The sequence below is a fragment of the Pongo abelii genome, chromosome 7 (genome assembly GCF_028885655.2).
Source record: "Pongo abelii isolate AG06213 chromosome 7, NHGRI_mPonAbe1-v2.0_pri, whole genome shotgun sequence".
NCBI classification, from domain to species: domain Eukaryota; kingdom Metazoa; phylum Chordata; class Mammalia; order Primates; family Hominidae; genus Pongo; species Pongo abelii.
In genome coordinates, this window is record NC_071992.2 from 81614054 (window position 1) to 81635838 (window position 21785).

The 21785-nt window shown below is 48.9% G+C and overlaps 1 protein-coding gene across 4 annotated transcripts in view; it reads left to right on the forward strand.

Annotated features, from left to right (window-relative positions):
• VXN (vexin) overlaps positions 1-16326 on the forward strand; it is a 47588-nt gene extending 31262 nt beyond the window's left edge. For 3 of the 4 annotated variants that reach the window (XM_063726375.1, XM_063726376.1, NM_001133229.2), the window contains 4 exon segments: positions 3209-3362; positions 7890-7951; positions 11349-11446; positions 13695-16326. In XM_063726375.1, coding sequence (XP_063582445.1) covers positions 3209-3362; positions 7890-7951; positions 11349-11446; positions 13695-13878 — 498 coding nt within the window. In that variant the 3' untranslated portion in view covers positions 13879-16326. 4 annotated transcript variants of the gene reach the window in all.
• The last annotated feature ends 5459 nt before the right edge of the window (positions 16327-21785 follow it).

The window sequence follows — 21785 nt, forward strand, 5'->3', positions numbered from 1 at the left end:
CCTCTCCAGTCTTTAATTTTTTTAATTCTTAGACAATTTTATTGACATTTTGATCATCCTGATGCCCACTATCACAGGAGTAACTCAAGGGGATAAACTTACACAAAGGTGTGGGTCAGTTAAGCCTTCTGGCATGGAGCCACGACAATGAAGATTCGTGGCCCCTTCAGAATAAGCAGGTGGTCAGCCATCAAAAAAGATGGATAAATGAGATTGCAAAGGTCATATTCTTCTCAGATTTCAAGCTTGTGAGGAGGAATATATGTGGGGTTCTCCTGATTTTTTGAAATGCACAGAGCGCCGGGCATGGTGGCTCGCACCTGTAATCCTAGTACTTTGGGAGGCCGAGGCAGGTGGATTACCTGAGGTCAGAGTTCGAGATCAGCCTGACCAACATGGTGAAACCCCGTCTCTACTAAAAATACAAAAATTAGCCAGGCATGGTGGCGGGCGCCTGTAGTCCCAGCTACTTGAGAGGCTGAGGCAGGAGAATTGCTTGAACCCAGGAGGCAGAGGTTGTGGTGAGCCAAGATCATGCCACACTGCACTCTAGCCTGGGCAACAGAGTGAGACTCCATCTCAAAATAAAAAAAAAGAAAAAAAGAAAAAGAAAAGAAATGCACAGAGCAACCAATTGCACTTGCACTTGAAAATTCCTGTCTGGATGTAGGCCCTTCTTTTTTTTTTTTTTTTTTTTTTAAGACAGGGTCTCACTCTGTCTCCTAGGCTGGAGTGCAGTGGCATGATCAAAGCTCACTACAGCCCCACCTCCTGGGCTCAGGCAATCCTCCCATTTCAGCCTCCCAAGTAGGTGGGACTACAGGCATGTGGCACCACACCCAGCTAGTTTTTGTATTTTTTTGTAGAGACAGGGTTTTGCCATGTTGCCCAGGCTGGTCTTGAACTCCTGGATTCAAGCGATCCGCCACCTCATCCTCCCAAAGTGCTGGGATTACAGGCATGAGCCACTGTGCCCAGCCTGAATATAGGCACTTCTATGGGTTTACCAAGAGCACCCACTTAGGAGGCATGAAACCATGGTTCTCATCCTGGCTCTGTCCCTTACAGTTCTGTGGTCTTGAGTAAGACACATGGCCTCTCTTGGCCTCAGTTTCCCTATGTATAAAATTAGGCTAGAATTGGGCTACAACATTTCTGTGGATCCCCTCAGCCCCAAAGCATTGTGATTCTCTATTATCTCCGTCTTCTTGACTGTCTTTCTAACTGCCTATCAGTGATCTAGGCGACAAATAAGGAGAAGTGTGAATCAAAGACGTCAGTGGATGGGATCCTGAGGCTTGTGTGTTAGCCCGTGTCTTCTGCTTTTCCTATCTTGTCCTGTCTATGACCAGCAAGGGAGTATTACTTTATTGTGGTGATGCTTGTTACTCTAGTACATTCCCCAACTTCAGTTGGCAGTTTGCTGACCTAGGAAAGGAAAATTCCAGCATTCAACCCTTATCTCTCCTCCTCCCTGCTCATTAACATCCCATACCACCATCCTAATTCTCTAATCTTGCTCCTATACTCAGGATGCTAAAGAGCCTCCACTCAGACCAGTGTGTTCTAAGACCATCAGCAGCAAGCCCAGACTGTGTCCTGTAGACCAGAAAATAAACCAGGCTGTCAGGAGCCTCTCAGGAGGCCATATCCATCCATTCAGCCATCTGTTCCCTGGGATGGGCCTAACACACTGAGCTGCAACCATCTCAGAGCCTCCATTATTGTGGAAAATGAGAACCAAGTATTAGGCCCAGCAAAGAAACAGGAAGGCTCAGAGCTGGGCCCTTCTCCTCTTTCATTTCCTGCTACTGGCATCCTTTGGTGGGCTGGAGAAGAGGAGGCACTGTCCCCAGTCACGACCTGGGAAATAACTGGCCTCCTTGCCACCCCCAGGAAACCTCCTACATCCATCTGGCTGCTGGGCTGAGCAGCTAATGCCACTCCACTCTCTCCCTCCCCATTCTCCCTCCCCACTCTCCCTCCCCACTGTGCAGAGAAGAGATGGGGAGATGGTGGTTCTTGTTCCTGAAAGGGAACATTTGTCTCCCTTTCAGAGGAGGAAATATTGGAAGGCAGCGGCAGTCTTCCTGTGGACTCCAGGCTTCACATCCTGCCTTACTTCCTTCTTCTACAAAGTGGGTCTGAAAACTCCACAGCAGCCCTCACTCCTCCTCTCCGAGAGCGATGCTGAGAGAATGAAAATAAAATCAGGAACAGCTGTGATGAAAGGGCTGCCCCACCCCCCCACCCCCAAAATGAATGACCCAGTGTCCTGCCTATGTGTAAACATGCAGGATCAGAGCCCAAACTACCAAGATTCTCCTTCATGACTCGCCATAGTAAGATAAAATGGCTACTATTTGTCTCAAGTTTTTACACTTATCTCAATGATTTAAGTATTTTTATTATAATTTTTTCCAAAAAACATACCATTTTTAAGGCCCATTTTGGTGGACTCTAACAGAGTAACTTCCCAATATAACTGCTCAGCAGGTGGTGATGACTGAAAACATTTCGGCATTGGGCCCTTTGTTCCGGCTTATCAAGATTTCCGTGCACAGAACCACACACAGTGGAAATTCATCTTCCAGCTCCACCCTGACCCAGGCACTCTGCACTGGGAAGTGGGGACGCGGGTAGGAGAGCACCCCGTGCCCCCTGCTCCATTTTGCCAGCAGCTTCTTTATTTTTAAAAATCTGAGACTAAATTGGGCCTGAGCCCTCTCCCTAGGTCTTCACTCACCTAGAGCATCCAAAAAGTTGTCCTCTGCATGAACAAGGGTGTTGTCCACTCAGCTACAAAGACTGTAAGACCTCAATCTCCAGAACTGTCCTGTTTCATAGTCTGTCCTGTTGTCAAAACACGTCAGGCGACCCGGCAGCTGGCCTGCCCGTATCTCTGACCTGATGGCCCAGGCTTCTGACCCTGTGAAGGGCCTGCTGTTGAGGAACACCCCTGCCCCCTCCAGAACCCTCATTTGCTTGCCCCATGGCACCATTTAGCAGTCTGAAGTCAAATAAAATAGTCACTTCTGGCCTGTTTCCTGCCCAGATTTTGTCGCTGCTCCTAGAATTCACTGGAATCACGAAGGATCCAGAAACTCCCTGGACGCGAGCTCCGTCTGCAAAGCTCCCGCCCTGGGGGTCTGTGGGTCTCGAGGCCCGAGCAGAGGAGTGGGCTAACCGCGCTTCCCCCGCCCGGCAGGTGGTGATCGAATCGGACCTGTACACGCACCAGCCCCTGGAGCTGCTGCCCCACCGCGGAGACCGCAGGGACCCTGGCGACGGCCGCAGGTTCGGGCGGCTCCAGACCGCGCGGCCGCCCACAGCCCACCCCGCCAAAGCCTCTGCCAGACCCGGTACGTGAGTCCCGGCCCCAGTTCCCCGCACCTTCCTGGGCGCGGGGACTCACTCAGGGCCACACACACGCCCAGGTCAGGGCAGCGTTGGCGGTGGCTGCGGCCTCAGTCGCGCCAGGTGACCAAGCACCTGTGCTTTCCCAAGTAAATGCTGTTTCCACCACAAAAGCACCTGCTCTCAGGCCTCACCTTAGCCCCACACAACATCTACCTATAAAACAGTCACTCCTAGGTGTGCGTAATGAGTAAAGATGCTCTTATCTAATCTTTTCTTTTTTTCGTTGAGACGGGGTCTCATTGTGTTGCCCAGGCTGGAGTGCAGTGGCAGCAATCAGGGCTCACTGCCCTGGGCTGAAGCCATCCTCCCACCTCAGCCGCCCTGGAACTACAGGTGCACAGCCACCCTGGCCAACTAATTTTTTTTATCTTTAAAAGACGGGGTCTTGCTATGTTGCCCAGGCTGGTCTCGAACTCCTGAGTGCAAGTGATCCACTGGCTAAGGCCTCCCAAAGTGCTGGGATTACAGGCATGACCCACTGAGATGGGCCCTTATCTACTATCTTGCTCCACAGGAGGCCCTACTGTATTCTAGAGAGAATGTAAATCAGAATGCTCTGGAGGAGAGAAAATCATGACCCATGAAGCAAAGGAGGCTCACATAATTTATTTAACAGAGAGAGAGTCAGTGTGTGTGTGTGTGTGTGTGTGTGTAAAATTGTACAGGTTCTTCATAAACTGCCATCATAAAATCTTACCGTTCTAAATTTGAATAACCTAAACAACAATCTATAACAAGAATGTAGGAGTAAGTTTGTCTTGAAAACTGGAAACATTATAGTTTTACCTTGGATGCTATTTTTTTTTAATGGCTTCCACCCCAAGCAGCTAACCAGGAATCTCCCTCTAGCCCACCCAAGTCTATGGTGGTATTTTGCCTTTAATTGCTGGTTTAGGTTATTTCTGTTATGCTCACAACCTAAAGTTATTCATATTTTAACTCCAAAAATACACAATAGAAAGTCCAAGGTGTCCTTCTGAAAGTCTTCGGGCGTTGGCAATTTTGCTTTTATTACAAGAACTGAAATAAGACTCTACTGAGTATAGTCCCTTCCTCCATGCATCTTTGAGTTTTCCGTTTGTAGATGCTAGACCAGGCCACCAAGATTTCTTTGATTGCTAAGAACCTAATCCTGCTCCTCTGATCCTTTGCATAAGAACTCATACATCAAGCTATATTCTCTATTAAGTGGTTACATACACGTATATGTATGCAGAGTTTGAAAGCATTAGGAAAACCACAATCTGCCTTGCAAATTAAGATGAGATAGATTTTTCTCTGTGTCTATATATAGGTGGGTGGGTGGGTGGGTGGGTGGGTGCATGTGTGTGTGGAAAGAAGAAGAGACAGAATATTTCAGAATATTTATCTTTTCTATAAAATCATAAAGTGAGTTTAGAGCCATGTTTCTCAAATTTTAATATGCAAAAGAATCACCTAGGAATCTTGTTTTTATGCAGATTCAAATTTAGTAGGACTGGGTAGGCCCCAAGATTTTATGTTTCTAACAAGTTTCCAGATGCTGCTGCTCTGGGCACAACATATTGAGCAGCAAGGATTTAGAGAGGATCTAATGTGGTGGTTCTCAAAGTGGAGTCCCAGGAGGAGCAGCAGCAGTCTCTGGAAAATTGTTGGAAATGCAAATTTTATTGAATTAGAAATTCCAGGTTTAGGGAACATTAATCTGTATTTTGACAACCCTCTCCCCACCACCCCTCACTGCCTCCGCCCCACGTGATTCTAATGCACCCTGAATGTAGAGAGCCTCTGATTTACTGTAACTGCCCCTCTGCCAATTTCCAGAAGAAACCAAAACCGTAGAAACTGACCTACCCAAGGTCGCACTGCTTGTGAGCAACAGAGCCAAGATTAAATCTCAGGTCTTTTGATTCCCTAGCTAGTGCCTCTTCCCCACAGGGAATGTCTTTCCAACTGTCTAGTTTTAAGGATCACTTTCATTCCTTTCTAAGTAGTTTGTGGAAGCTTGGGCTGCCTGAGTCAGTGTTTTATTCTGAAAGACAAGAGCAATAAGTTATGATATGGAGAGAATCTGCCCAGCACGTGACAGTCAGCTCATGCAGGAAATATGCCAGCAAGGTTTCAAAAAAAGAGAGAGAGAGAGACTGAGCTGGGGATTGGTTCAATTCCTTCACCTCCTCCAATCTGATAGATTCCAGAGTGGGTGGGAGGGAGGGAATGTTTCTGAGTCAAAGCCAGACCATCCTCCTGTCAAGAAAGGTGCCTGTCTCCAGGGAGCTCAGATTTTGGAACTGCTTTTTTCCTGAGCCATAGATGGCACCTGGACGCAGTAGCCGTCTCACCTGGGAGAAAGATGCTCTGGGGAATCTTGGGAATTGTAGGAACTCTAAATGCAGAGACCTGACTGAGAAACTCTCAGATGCCTGGAAATGGCGCAGTCCCCAGTCCTGGGCCTGGGAGAATTGGCTGCCTCCAGGACTTCAGAGATGTCCTCAGGCACCTCAGAACCAACTTGTTCAAGCCTTTCCTCTTTTCTCAGTGGGGGCCATTATCCACTGTCCCAGCAAGTCCCCGGGATGTTTCCCCTAATGCCTCCTTGTCCTCCCCACACCTTCAACGTGAAACACTGACAGCATCAACTCCTAGGTATTTCTCTCCTAGCCCTCTTGGTACCTACCTCGAGCCACCCTGGCTCCCACTCCCTTCGTCTCAGCTGTGTAGAGAACATTGTCAGTGAAGAGCCCAGCCTCCAGCCCCTCCCACCAGGCTACCAGAGAGGTCCACTTGGAGCAGAAATCTGCCCCTGTGCTCCCTCAGCTTTAAGTGCTGTGTCCACTCCTGGCCCCTGCCCTCCAGACCACACTGACCTCTCCAAGGCTACCTCCTATGACACTCCTGTCCCCACCGTTCTGAGCTGGGGGTAGTTCTGTGACAGCTCCATTATATCCTGCTTCCCAGGACTTTCCCTGACACTGTTCTCTCAGCAGATTGCCTTCCCTGTGTCTCTCCACCTGGCAAACTCCACCTTCTCCTAGCCAGGGTAGAGGGTTACTCAGTCAAGCCTCCTCAACCCTACAAGACCCCCCAAAGTCAGTTCACTACTCCCTAAATCACCCTTACCTGGCTTCATCATAACTGTTATGTATCTTTAAAGCCTCATTTCCTTGACTAGAAAGTGCAGACTATTCCAAACCAGCCTGGGCAACATGGCGAAACCCTATCTCCACAAACAAAATTAGCCAGGCGTGATGGTGCGCACCTGTGGTCCCAGCTACTCTGGAAGCTGAGGTAGGAGAATTGATTGAGCTCAGGAGGTCAAGGCTGCAGTGAGCCAGAGATTACGCATGCCACTGCACTCCAGCCTGAATGACAGAATGAGACCCTGTCTCAAAAGAAAAGAAAAGAAAGATTGTGGTGAGGATTAAATGAGATAATACCTTTATGGTTTTTGCTCAGCACAGTGCCTGATATACAGACAAAAATGTGAGCTGCTATTATTATTAGTTATGCCAGGGCTCCATTCATTATAGTTTAATCTTGGTAGTCTTGTAATACTTGATTTTATTTGCATTGAGGTGTTTTCTTGTGGAAGGGGAGTTATTTCTAGATGCTGTAGTACAATCAGATGGGGCTTGTCCTGGGACATCTGCCCCCAGAGAGACCTGTGCTGAAAGCCAGCTTTCCCCTACGTTTTGTCAGCTACCTCAGCTCAACACCTGAATCCTTAGAAGCTTCAGGGTAAAAACCACTCAGAATTAGGTTGGGGCATCAGGAATAAAGGCACTAGAAAGAAGGTTCTCTAAGGTTCTCCACCCATACATCTCGTAAAGCCAGTGTCCCAGGATTCTGATCTGATACACTCCAGTCCTTCCATGTTATGGGGCTGCACTTCCTTCCCAGCACAGGCATGACTTCTCTGCTCATTTTTAGAGGGGTGTCCAGAGCACCATGTTAAATAACTGATCCCAGCTATAAAGACTTAATTCCAAGAACCTGTTTAACCTCTTGTGATCTGAGGCCTTGGGAAGGAAGGAAGAGCTGAAGGCACGTTCTGAGCACCTACTGCATGCAGACACAGTGCTAAATGATCCACACGTGTGATCTTATTTTTAAATAGACTTTATTTTTAGAGCAGTTTTAGGTATACAGCAAAACTGAGCTGAAGGTACAGAGGTTTCTCGTATACCTCCTGCCCCCACACACAGGCACAGCTTCCCCCCATCAACATCCCCCACCAGAGGGATATGTTTGTTATAGTCAATGAACCTACATAGACACACTGATCTTATTTAGGCCTTAGTTCCAGCTCCCCTAGAAGAGTGACAGTTGCCTTGTGGCCTTACCCTCCTGCCTGGTTTTGCTGCTTGGTACAAAGGCCTTTAGAAATTCCCTGCCATGGTTGATTGTCTAACAAGGTAATTGATGCAGGGCCAGCGGGAGGCAGAACACAGAGTACCACTGAGTAATATCTCCTCTGTTCAACATTGCAGTGGGGATTTCTGAACCCAAAACATCAAATCTGTGTGGGAATCGAGCATATGGAAAATCTCTGGTAAGTAAAATAAGCCTGCTTAGTTGTATCTGTTGTGCATTAAACTTCTGGTCATGTCTGATTCTCCTGTGCCACGAAGAGAGACTCAGTGTTCTTTGTTCCAGGCCTGGGGATTATTAGAAAAGCATAACTGGCAGTTCTTTGCTCCCAAAAGCTCTCAGTTGGCCCTAATTTGTACCCTTGTGGAATATCCCTGGCTGCTTCTCTTTTTCTTGTGAGAAATTCCGCTCTTAGGCAAACAAAAGAAGCTATTATCCAATAGACATCTTATACATGGGGTGGGGGGGGGGGGCGCTGGGGACAGGATGGACTGGTTTCTATCACAGGACCCTGCCAGGTAGAAATGCCTGACTAATTCCCAGGCACAGCCACAGGGGAAAAGAGATGTGAGGTTCTCAAGCACTATGAAACACAAAACACCAGTGTCTTAGTTAGCACAGGCTGCTGTAAGAAAATACCATAGACTGGGTGGCTAAAACAACAATTTCTCACAGTTCTGGAGGCTGGGAAGTCCAAGATGAAGGTGCCAGCAGACTCAGTGTCTGGCGACGGCTCTCCTTCTGGCTTGCAGATGACCACCTTCTCACTGTGGGTTCACATGCCATTCCCTCTGTGCATGTGGGGAGAGGGAGATCCCTGGCATCTCCTCCTTTTCTTATAAGGGCACTGATCCTATCATAAAGTCTCTACCATCATGACCTCATCTAAACCTAATCATCTCCCAAAGGCCCTGCTCCTAATACCATACATCCAGGACTAGGGCTTCAACACTTTGTAGGGGGCTCTGGGACAAGCATTACCCACTCAGACTGGTCTGAGTCAGGCCGAAATGACCAAGCTTTTATGTTCCCTTCTCACTCCATCAAGGCATGTGGGCTGTCCCAGGAAAGGTGTGACCTTGACAAGGTGGCCCTCTACAGCCAAGCCCACCTGAAGGAACTAAGAGCTTTCTGCTACCCATCCTGCTGTCCTCCCTCCCACAGCTGGGCAGCTGTCCTTCCTTGAAGGGGATGGGGTGGCACATCTTCAGGCCTATCAGTACCTCTCCCTCATCTCTGGGCATGAATGTCGGGTTCCCTCTCGGTTAGCACAGTCAGCAGTGGCTGGAGGTGAGGTCAGCTCAGGCATCCTAGACTCTTTGAGTATCCGCTGTCAAGATCCATAGGTGGTGCAATGTGAGAACCAGAAGAGACCCAAGTTATTGTGCCAGGCCCTCATCGTCACAAACAGATTGGACAGAGATATGGGTGCTTCACTCCTGGTCTGGGCAGGAGACCTAATCCAGGGAATCTCATTTAGGTCATCACTATTCTAGGAAAACCACACATAGGGCTGTTTCCCCTTCCCCAACCTGGTACTTAGGGGAAACCAGGAGGTCTGGGCAGTTAATGTCGAGGGAAGATTATCAGGCTATGACAGCTCCAACAGCTGCCCTCACCTGAGCCAGAGAAAAAGCAAGGTCAAGAGGAGGCAGGTAGCTTATGATCTTGGACTGCCTGGCCCCAGCCCTTAAGCTGACCTCAGACAGTGCCCTTGGCAGAGAGGCAGTGACAGCAGTAGTCCAGAGGAAGCTGGGAGGGGATGGGGTGGTGATGGGGATGTAGTTACAAAGGGAGGGAATAAGAATGAAGAGGAAGAGGCCAGGCACAGTGGCTCACAGCTGTAATCCCTGCACTTTGGGAGGCGGAGGCAGGTGGTCACCTGAGGTCAAGAGTTTGAGACCAGCCTGGCCAACATGGCGAAACCCTGTCTCTACTAAAAATACAAAAATTAGCCAGGCGTGGTGAGCCATGCCTGTGATCCCAGCTACTCAGGAGGCTGAGGCAAGAGAATCACTTGAACACAGGAGGCAGAGTTTGCAGTGAGCCAAAATCTGCCACTGTACTCCAGCCTGGGCAACAAGAGCAAAACTCAGTTTCAAAAAAAAAAAAAAAAAACGAATGAAGAGGAAGAGGAGGCAGCACAACAGACCCTTCCTCAGGCCTGGAGACAGTGGGGCTAGGGTCCCACAGCTTATCAGAAATCTGTGACCCCAGTATGGGAGAGCAATCCAGGGCCCACACAGCTAAATCCAAGTCAGTGCAAAGTGTGCTGGGTGAGATTGGCCTAAGGAAAGGGGAAAAGAGTGGGAACAAGTCCTCTCACCCAGAGATAAAGGGGTGCAGGAGTTCACCAGCCCATGGCATAATGGGAAGGAAGCGTTTGGACGGACCACAAGGTGGCACAGCAGATCTGCCCACAGTTGGCCAGCTCGGGGTGGGAGGAGGGGTGAAGAAAGTGCCCTTGACCAGGAATTTCCAGCAATTTTAGGAATGTGGTGACTTGAAGCGTTGGATAGGGCTTAGGGGGAAGAACACAGCACAGAGTGTGTCTATTGTCTAAGCGGCCTCTGGACTTAGCCCTGTTTAGGCCATTGGTTAATTTTCAGTTAACTCTCCATGTTCCTGAGTACTTGTCACTCCTTTGGGAGGGCTGAGGAGGGCTGCCAAGGGGTCCAGTCCCAGACCCTGTTACCCACATAGACACTCAGTGCTGTGGGGACCTGAGGACAGAGAAGGGTCAACTTGGGCCACCAGCCTCAGGGAAGTCTTCCTAGAGGAAACAGCCTTGAAGGGGAGACAAATGAGGCCTCAAGTCAGAGGGTGAAGGAGGAGATGTTGCTGTGCCAGCATCAGAGAAGGGAGCACCCGCTGCTGGGGGCGGAGCTACCGACACACACGGGGACCAATGGGAGGCCGCGCTGCTTAGATAGAGGGCGTCCTGTGCTGAGGAGCCTGGAGGAGCAGCTGCAGAGTCGATCTGCCCTGCAAGGTGGGTGGGCGGGGTTGGAGTGCCTTATGCTTCTAGAGTCCAAGGAGGGGCATGAGGAATGTGGTGGATCTGGTCGGAAGCAAGGAGGTCCGAGGTCACTGTCCCTTGAAGGCTGCAGCGGAGGAAACGGAGAGGCTGGGCTGGCCCTACCCTACGCAGCCTAATCAAAGCAAGAATCTGCAGGATTTAGTAACAAACTGGACACCAGTGATGATGGAGGTGTGAGGGTGGCAGTTGCCATATAAGACTGAGCTGCGCGGTCTCCAGTTTCTCGTTTCTCTCTCCTGAGTTTCTCTAGGTCAGTGGCTCAAAGTGGAGTCCCAGGACTAGCAGCACCAGCGCACCTGGGGAATTGTTAGCAATGCAGATTCTCAGGCCCACAGCAGACCCGTGGACTCAGAAGCTGGGGTGGGGCCCGACATTGTTTATCAAGCCCTCCACGCAGTCCCACACCTGCTGAATGATGAGGACTATGCCCAGGCGGTGGTGGTTCCATTCAGTCAGCCCCACTTGCAGACAGCCTCAGTCAGGGCCAGAGTGGGAAGGCAGATGCATCCTCACACTCCCTCCCGCTTCCTCATGACAGATTCCGCCAGTGCCCCGGATCTCAGTGAAAACTTCGGCCTCTGCCTCGTTGGAGGCGACAGCCATGGGCACAGAGAAGGGAGCTGTTCTGATGAGAGGGTAAGTGCTGCGTCTCTGGCCCCACCACCTGTGGCCTCCGACTGTCCTGATCCTTCCTTGCCCAGAAGAGCACCAGGCCGCCTGGTTGACAGACCCTCGAGAGGCTGACACAAACCCATGCCAGCTGCAAATTACCTTTTAATGAGGCCAATAATCCTGGGTCTCTGCAGCGCCTCATCAACTGTTTCCCTAGGATTAAGCGGGTGGGTTTTTCATGGTTTCCACTTCATTAACGCCACTCTTTAGGCTTGGAGAAGTCATTTGGGAGGTTTTTTGGTTAATTAGATGAATGTAATCATGAGCCATATTCAGAACCTCCCATAGGCATGCAGGCGTCAGAAATGTCTCATGAGTAAGTTCAGGATCCCTTGCCCACCGGTTAAGAAGTGTGTCAAGTACAAAGGTTTCAAACCACACTTGCAACTGCAGTGTGACTGCTCGCTTTCATCGAGAACTGGCAGCTAGGGAGGCAGGAGCGGATAACCCCCGACACCCCTCAGTGACACTGCCTTCTGCCTTGCACCAAGACAGTGAGTCTTCAACTCAATTCAGCACATACCTGTATGCCCCGGACTACATCCTGCACACCGCAGGCAGCAGAAAAAGCGTTTCAGGGTGGCGAAGGGTTGGGTTATTTTCTCAGATCTACTTTCTAGCCTGGAACTGCCACCAACCCACCATGACTTCAAGCAAGTTATTCAGCCTTCCTGTCCCCATCTGTTCAAAAACAAAAAGATAAAACAGGAGTCACAGGGGGTACCCATCTTAGGGGGTTGTGGTGAGAATTAATTTTTTGGTTTTTGTTTTGTTTTGAGAGGGAGTCTCACTCTGTCGCCAGGCTGGAGTGCAGTGGCACAATTTTGGCTCACTGCAACCTCTACCTCCGGGGTTCAAGCAATTCTTCAGCCTCCCAAGTAGCTGGGGCTATAGGCGCCCGCCACCACGCCCAGCCAATTTTTGTATTTTTAGTAGAGATGGGTTTTCGCCATGTTGGACAGGCTGGTCTCAAACTCCTGACCTCAAGTGATCTGCCCGCCTTGACCTCCCAAAGTGCTGGGATTACAGGCATGAGCCTCCACACCTGGCCTGAGAATTGAAAGAGATAATATGTGGAGAGCTTAGCACAAGCTGTTGTCAATGTGTTTCAGGAAACTTATCTAGTAGTTGGGAAGCTATGCACTTGGGAACATGCTGGATGCAAGCAGGCGGGGCTCCAGACTACACTGTCAGCCTGAGCGCTGCACACTTTGAAAGCACTGGGAGGTCAGAGCAAGAACAGGCTAGTGGGGAGCACTTCTGAATGACAGAAGATTGGCTAGAAAGAATTATAAAAACCAAGTCATGTGTTACTCAATGTATGGGGACTTAACTGAAGAAAACAAACAAAAAAAATTTTCTTTGATTCTATTATATCCAATAAATATCCAAAAAGATTGGATCATATTTATTTTACCTTAATGAGGTACAATTTTTAAGTGGCAATAGCTGTTGCTGGCTGCCGGTGTAAACCAGCAAAAACTTCACTGTGCCGTGACAGAGGCCAACCTTTCAGTCCATGTGGCTGCGTTGTAAAGGATTCTAAATGGCTCCCTTCTCTCTAAACTCAGTCATTGTCATTTCAATTTGTTCCTGGACCCTAGTTATAGAAAAGAAAAGTAAGGCCACCATTTCTTTCACCTAAGGGGAGCAGGGGGTAAGGAATGAACACATGTTGAGGCCCACAATGTGCCAGAAGCTTCACTCTCATTTTCCTCCTCCAAAAAGCCCCATGAGTTAGATGAGATTATCCTCATTTCGCACATGAAGAAACTGAGGCTGGTAAAGGTTAAGTCACTTGCCTGAGGTCACACAGCAGATGGGAAGCAGGATTCCATCCCAGACCTCATGCTCTTTCAATAGCTACTGCTTGGGGACCTGTCCTTTCTTGCAAGTTTGTTCACATAGAGGCTGAAGGGGTAGGGATGCAGAGCCTTTGGCAAGACCGGACCCAGAGCAGGAGGACAGGAGCAGAACTTGAAATCCCATGAACCAGTGTGTTCAGGGCCACCTCCTCCATTCTGCCATGGGAAGCTTTCCCCAAGGGAAGCCGTTCCTGTGAGGGTCCCGACAGTGACCTTACAGCTATGTGGATCCTGGTCACGGAGGAGGAGCAGAGGAGAGAGAGCTCTGGCCACTCTTCTCGAGGGCAAAAATGAAGTTTGGCTTGTGAGTGGACCACCCTCCCCACCCACTCCTGGCTTTTCTTTAGATCCAGACATCTCAAGAAGATGACTGAAGAGTATCCAGCCCTTCCCCAAGGAGCGGAAGCCTCTCTACCACTGACGGGCAGTGCTTCCTGTGGCGTCCCCGGCATCCTCCGGAAAATGTGGACAAGGCACAAGAAGAAGTCTGAATATGTGGGAGCCACCAACAGCGCCTTTGAGGCCGACTAAAGGTGACCCTCTTCAGGTGCCCTGTGTTGGCCGAGGTTCCCCGGACAAGAGGAAAAACCTTCAGGATTGAAACTGAGCCACACGCACCTCTGCTAGTAGCTGGTCCAAACCCATCATCCTCCCTCACTCATTGATCACCCTGGGATAGGGCACAGGAAAGAAATGTCCCTCGAAGGCAATATAAAACTGCCCCTTCTTAGAATTGCTAAAGCCATTGGTCTGAAAGTGACTTTGGGAGGTCATAAAGTTTGTATCTCTATCTTTAAGCAAAAAATTAAACTTTCCCAGCTCATTTTAAAGACCTCCAAGGAAGGAAAAAAGCAATTCCTCTGTCTTCCTTGTGAGTTGCTCTAAAGTGTGTGATTTTCTAGTGTAAATTGACTTTGAGGCACTTGTAAACACAATGGTTCTTACTGTTTCCATTATTGCATTTACTTCACCTTGACAAGGTACAATTTTCAAGGACAAAGCACTATATATAAAGTTAGTAGTTCTAATATCCACTTGAGAGTATACTCAAGATTGATTTTCATGGCCATTTGGCATGATTGCATGAATTCTCTATTCTTTTACGTGCAGTTTTTCTATAGAAAAACATTAAAAGTTAAATGTTGACTGCTAATGTTTTCTGAAGTGGCATAGTCTAGTGGAATCAATAATCCCTTGCTTTGGTATAATAATTTGAACTTTTGAAAGTGCTTTCTCATCCATTATCTTTTATCTTCACAAAACCCCTATGGAAGAAAGCACAATTATTCCCAATCTGCAGAGGGGGAAATGGAGGCCTTCGGAGGTTACAGGACCAGATACCAGGTAGTGGAACCAGACAGCAGGTCCTTATCTTCTCTCCAGTGGACTCCCTGCTTTGCCTACTCTCTAGCAACTGATTTGGGGAAGTTTTTAAATGGTGAGAGTGTGTCTCTGGGGGCAACAGTTGAAAAGAAGACTCTGATAATGTTGGAACAAGTAAGGGATTTGAATGAAATACACTATTATATCTTATATGTTAGCTTGAACCAGAAAAAGTTGACATTTTTGTAGGTCAAAAACAATTGAGCTTCAATTTCATATGGTTCAGCCTCATATATGATACTATGCTTTTCTTCTATCAATGAAAATGTCATCATCAATTCCACCATCAGCATTAGTAGCCTTAAAACAATAACATAATAATAATGATGATAATGATAGTTATGGCTATCATCTATTAAATGCCTATGTTTCAGGCATGATACTAGGCAATTTACATATATCATCCTAATCTTTCTAACAACTCTATTAGGTGGCCTTATCCATTTAATAGATGCCAATTCAAAGAGGTTAAATGATTAGACTAAGGCACCTAACTTATGTGAGTGTCAGGCTTCAGTGCCTGTGTTAGAGCTACTCCTTCACACAAAATAGTTCAGAACATAGAGAAGGACCAAAGTTAATAAACGATTTTCATCCCAAACACTAAACATGATTGATGGGTAGAGGCTGCCCGAAGTACTGTGTAAAGATGGAATCTGAGATAGAAGAATGCGGTGGTCAATTAGTAATGCTTGCCCATGGAGGGATTAGTGACACATGCCTTGTATATTTGTCATCTGTGGCCTAAACTCTGCCCCTGAAGGTTTGTTTTCTAATTCAGAGGTTTAAATTAATCTATCCCACTTAATGAAACCAGAGATCCTATGGGAAATTTAGCCTAAGACAATGCTGGAAATTGCCATACGTTGGTACAAAGAAGTGTTTGGCCACATTGCAGGTCTCAGACTCAACTGCTATGTGTGACTGCCGCTCTGTGCCTATGTCTTGCTTTTTTGCTGAGTTCCCTGTTTCAACATCTCCAGGTTAACCATAAGAAGGCAGAGGGTGGCTGAGAGGCCTGGGCTTCTGGGATTCCACCTTGTTATCTCTGCTCTTCAATCATTGTTTTAGACTCTGAACACCAGATCCTCATATCTGAAAGTGATTTGGAGACCTGGGCATCAAGTGCTCTTTTAAGAAGGGGCTATCCCAGAGGACTGTTCAAAAGTCTTATTCAATAGAGATGTTGGAGTCCAGACCAAAGTTAGGGAGCAAACCAGTAACCTATGCTGGTCGTAACAGAGGATCCTACAATTATGTTTGTTTTTAAGACAGTATTTTCCTATGTTGCCCAGATGGGTCTCAAACTCTTGGGTTCAAGGGATCCATCCTCCCATCTCAGTCTCCTGAAAGCTGGGGTGACAGGCACATGCCACCACAACTAGCTCCTTACAACCATTTATTTTAACTTATTTCATTTATAACTGGTATCTTTCATTTGTATGTGGCAGCTAGAGATTTATATAGGATGGAAGTAATTTATTTTTAATTTAAATATTTCATGTTGAACTGTTTGCCTTGTATAGAACATTTTACTTGGTCAATTCAAATAAAAATAAAGTCGGCTTTGTTTGTGACATTAATGCACCACCGTAAGAGCATGCCTGAGGCTCGTTGAATAAAAGAGGCGACTTTCACCAAGAGAAATAATTAGGAGCCTGTACCTCACTGCTCCTTTAAATGAGAGGGATTGTAAGAAAGAACCCAGCGTGTTCTTTCCATCCTAAGGCAATGTCTGGTTTTGATATTACAGGCACTGCTCAGCAGTTAACAGCAGGGTCACTTCTGTCAGGGCCTGGACTGGCCTGACCTGTCCTCCCTGGGCTCAACCTCCTCCTGCTGATGCTGACTCCTTGGTCCCCACCATAAGCCCCAGGGGGTCCAGTGGCTATTGCCAGCCTGCTAGTCTCTTACCCTTGATGGGAGGAAGATGCAACCTTCCTGCTGTGTGCCCACCTCTTGTTCAGCCTCGCTAGAGACTGCCCCCGTGACTCATGTCACAGCCACTTGCAGAAGGACGCCAAGGCTCGCTGCAGCAGGCCGTCCGGGAATGACCAAGGCTGGAGTCTTCTCGAGCCAGAGGCAACAGGGTTTCCAGGACATTTAGGGTAATAAAATCGCCTCTGTTAGGACCCAGTCCAGTCAAATATTTCTGTTCTTACTTGAGCACTCACTGTGGCGGTTCCCCCACCCCACCCGGCACTCAGGTTGTCTTTTGAGCTGGCAGATGGGCAGTGGGTAGGAAAAGCAGCACCAGCCAGAGCCTGACTTTAAAAGGAATCATGTGACACGTTGTCTCCTTGAAATTGGCAGAGACTGAAGGACAAGCAAGGAAAAAACACAGGCAGAAAGATGACTCTCCTAAGGATTAGAATTTGAATTGAGTTTTGCAAACCACTGAGAGCTTTGTGATTGAATCCATCACCAAAATGCACAGCAAGAAGGCTCTCGTTCTGCAGACCAAGCCACATGCCTAGAAATTTATTTAAATTTTTTGTTACTTTGGACCTGGGACAAGATTCATACCTTTTAATACCCTTGGTTGGGAGGGAGCAGGGAGGGTGAGAAATGGCAGCAGAAGGAGCCTGACATGCAGCAGGTCATCAGTTGGGTGGCTGAGCTGCACCAGCCACGTCCCTATGTCCTCATAGGGGAGCCAAGCCAAGAGGATCCCACTGCCCCCATTATGGGCCCTTCCCACACCCCTCAGACTTCTCAGGACCTGGGAAGTTCTGGAGAGCCAAGTGCCATCTCCCCAGGCCTGGGCTGGCCCCTTGGAGCACAGTTGCCATAAGGCTCATCTGCCTTCCCCAGAAAAGTTGCCCAGAGGAGCCCAAAGGGGGATAGGAGGGGCCTCACTTTTCCAGGAAGGACCAGGATCTGGACCCTGCCTGGCCCCAATTAGGCAGGAGTACCCAGAGTTCTGAGCAAATGCTGACCAATGCTTTGGACTGGATCCACAGAGAAGCACACTGAGTTTTCTATTCAGATGCCTGAGCCCTGGGCATTCTTCAGAGAGAGGCCCCACTTTGTCTTCAACCAGACTCCTCCGAGCTCAGGATTCACCTCAGCCAGGCAATTGAATGATTGGCACAGGGTCTGGGGACATCAGGAGTTAATCAGCAGCCCCCAGTGGATAAGACACAGCTATTTCTAAAATCACAAATGCCCCAGTGACTGCTCCAAGTGTGACCACACTTCCCAGCTGACAACATTCAGATAAAGGCGAGCAGGAAAGCAAACAGTGGGAATGGTTTTATTGCCTCGCCAGGACTAGTTTGGCCACAACAAACCCTGCTGAGGGTAGGCTTGCTCTCAGTTTCTCAGTGTCTTCACCCACACCCCACAGTCCCCCATCTTCCCTGTTCAAAACACACACACACACCCCTTTTCTTTCTGTTCCTTTCCCTGGTTTCCCCCACATTCTGCTCCTTGACCTCTGGCAGGGCCTGAGCCCTCACCATGTCCTCTGCCTGCCAGGGCTCCCACCTCCTCCTTCCCACTCGGGGCCTCCGTCCTGGGTGCCCCAGGCTCTGACCTTTCTTCCAACTGCCAGAAACACTCACTGGCTCTGAGAGGTTCAGATGCTGTTGAACCTCACGGAAACCCAGTTTCCTCAGTAGTTGAAAAGAATGATTTTTTTTTTTTTTTTTTTTTTTGAGACAGTGTCTCACTCTGTCACCCATGCTGGAGTGCAATGGCGTTATCTCAGCTCGCTGCAACCTCCACCTCCCAGGTTCAAGCGATTCTCCTGCTCCAGCCTCCCGAGTAGCTGGAATTATAGGTGCCCACCACCATGCCCAGTTAATTTTTATATTTTTAGTAGAGACGGGGTTTCGCCATGTTGGCCAGGCTGGTCTTGAACTCCTGGCTTCAAGTGATCCGTCCGCCTTGGCCTCCCAAAATGCTGGGATTACAGGTGTGAGCCACCACACCCAGCCCTCAGGAGTTGAAAAGAAAATGTTTTATCTTTCTCCAAATGTCCTAGGAAAGATTAAATAAAATAATCAATGCTGACATGCAGCTGGTACGCACCAGGATGACTGCACATGTGTGAAAATGTCTGCATGCCTCAACACTGACTGGTACCAGCCAATCCCAGAGCTCCCTGAAGCATCCCCTGTGCCCTGTTGGCCTGATTACCCAGGCCCTCCCCAGGACTCTCGCTGACCTCCCCAGGGATCAGCAGCTGTGGGTAATACCTGGCACAATGTTGGGGGGGGTGGGCCGCAGCAGGGTGAGGGTGGTTTCAGGACCTGCCCAGCATGGTGGCTGGCATTTGTCCTCATTGGTCATTTGTCCATGCTCTTCCTGTTAAAAATTTGGACTGTCCTCTGGAAGCAATGAATTTGGGTGCACCTGTCTTGTAAGTTGAATTATAGACCACGTAAGTATCAGGCAGGCTAAGGTAGAGAGGCATCACCCCTTAAACTGTCATCAGTCATTTATACCTTAGAGTAAGTGAATGAAGGAATGGAGAGGAGGTTTTTGTAGGGACTGGCAGGTAAGGTGAAAGGAAGGAGGTGTAATACCAAGGGAAGGAAGGGTTAGGAGCCCAAATGGGGAAACAACTTCAGGCTATTTCTCCTCATTGCCTAGAGCCCTACTTATCCTCCAAGCCCTACTTGTTCCCCACCAGCATTTTAAATTCCTTGGATTCAAGGTGCAATACTCCCTGGAAGCAGATGTCCTCCATGAAGAAGAAGGGAAATGGGCCCCACAGGTGGTGCTGCAGAGTCCCACTCGCCAGCCACAGACACCATGGACACCCAGGACAGTGTAGACGGGTGGGACATTGGACCCTGGATGGTGAAGGAGCACCAGATTCAAGGCAGAATGCCTGGCCCCAAGACTCAGCCCCACACTTACTGGAGAGAGAGAGAGAAACAGAGAGAGAGAGAGAGAGTGTGTGTGTGTGTGTGTGTGTGTCGTTGGTCAAGCTGCCTGAGTTTCTCTGAGTCTCTATTTCCCCTCATCTGTGAAATGTGGTTAAATTACCTGCCCAGCCAACCTCACAGGCTGATGAAAGATCAGAAGAGAGCTGGTATATAAAAGGACTTTGTAAATTGTGAATTGCACTTCTAACATATGGTGTTATGCTAATCCACTCCATTCAGAAAGAAGCAGAGCTGGGCGTGGGGAGAAGTGACTCAGGCAGCTCAAGACAGGAGTGAGGGCTGAAAAGCTAGGCGGGTACTGAAAATAGAACCGTTTTCAGAGCTCCCGTGCCAGGTTCCCGGGACCAGGCTCGCCAGCGGCTGGCAGGCAGGGGCTCCAGGCTGGCCAGGCCCCAGCTACCTGCTCCCCAGTGCTGCAGCCCGAGGTGGCCAGACGCCCCGCCTGGTCAGTGCAGTCCAGCGACCTCTGCTCACAAGCAAGAAGTGGAGGATGATGACCAGTTTTTTGAATTCAAATGACTCTCTCTCCTGGAGCCGCCTGCCTGCTGCCAAATGCGGCTCTTGGCTTCTTGCCTGCATTCCTACCAGCAAAATTAGCCCACGGATGAAACCTACAAAGCACATTGGCCCAGGAGACCACAGGCCCTGCCTGCATGCTGCAGCCCCACGAGGGAAGTGTCCCCTGCCCATCCTGCCTTAGCTGAGCCCCAGCCCTCCTATTTTGAGGCAGGTAACAGGGCCGGTACCTACAGGACTAAGCACTACTGAGCCATAAAGGTCCGGGGCAAGCTGGCCTGTGTGGGTGTAACTAGGCAGAGACTTGATGTTTCATAAACAAACATTCCTTCAAGGCATTTCTGCTGCTAGCTCAGGCCAAGGAAAGCAAGGTAATAACTCAAGGAACAGTGACCTCACCAGGAAAGCAGGCTCCTCCGTCTCACACACAAATCCCACATCCCTATATATCCCAGACTCAGTGTGTCATGAAAAATCCCCAAGAGGCACTCCCCTGTAAAGGGAGCAGGTAGCCAGTTGAGAAGCAGGCTGGGAGCAGGGAGGGAGCTTTTTTCCAGCTGCCTAGAGATACCACCATCCCAGGAGCAAGGAGCGGGCAGTGCAGAGGGTCTCTGCCCTCTGTGGATCCTGCCCTCTTGCCACCACAGAAAGAAAGCAGAACAAAGCCGAAACTATTTGTCATTTTGGCTCTTTCGGGTCCGGCCAGGCTCTGTGACAGCATGCTGCCTCGGCAGCCCCTGGGAGCTGGAGCTGGAGCTGGGAGCTGGGAGCTGGGAGCTAAGTGCTGGGCCCTGTTGCGAAACCACTCAGCCTGGTCCTGTTTCATTTCCCCCATCTGCTGCTTTGTTCTTCCTCAGGATGTGGTGAGAGGTGGTGAGAGGTGGAGACTGGTTAAGGAAGTAGGAAGAAGAGAGGCCTGGAAGTCCTGGATGTTTATTCCCTGATCCTCCACCCTGAGAAGAGAGAGGGCAGAAAGCCACCCTGTCTCTGAAACTGGGCAAATGCACCCCCAGGTACCCACCTGTGTGCTGGAGGCTACTTGAAGCTACAGGTTAAACCCACACATCTTCCTGGGCCCTCCAGTTGGCCCGCAGTGGACTTTATCACATTAAGACAAATACAACTGTATTAACAGAAGCTAACATTTATGCTTTACATGTGCCGGACACTGTGCTAAGTGCATCAAGTGCCTTAGCTCATGCAATCCTCCAAACAACGCCACGGGATGGCTCTTTCATTTACCCTATTGGTTTACAGAGGCTTAGAGAGTTCATGAGGTTGCTTGAGGTCACATAGCTATGGGTGGTGGCCCAGAGATGGACTCAGGCAGTTGGACTGCAGAGCCCACTGCAGATAGATGTCCAATTTGTACACTGCCCGAAGGTGCCCTACTAGCAACAAGTGCTGTGTGCATGGGCACTGCCTTCACTCAAAGACAGCACTGTCCACTTGCTTCGAGGGGTCACCTTCCTAAAGTGGCAAAATTTACTTGAATATTTCAGTTAAAGATTGAGTTCTCTTTGGCAGTGTTAGTACCAAAACACTAATAGCTATATGTAACTATATAACTATATGTAACTGTTATGTAGTTACATAGTTACATATAGTTATATACATATACTATATAACTAGTTATATACA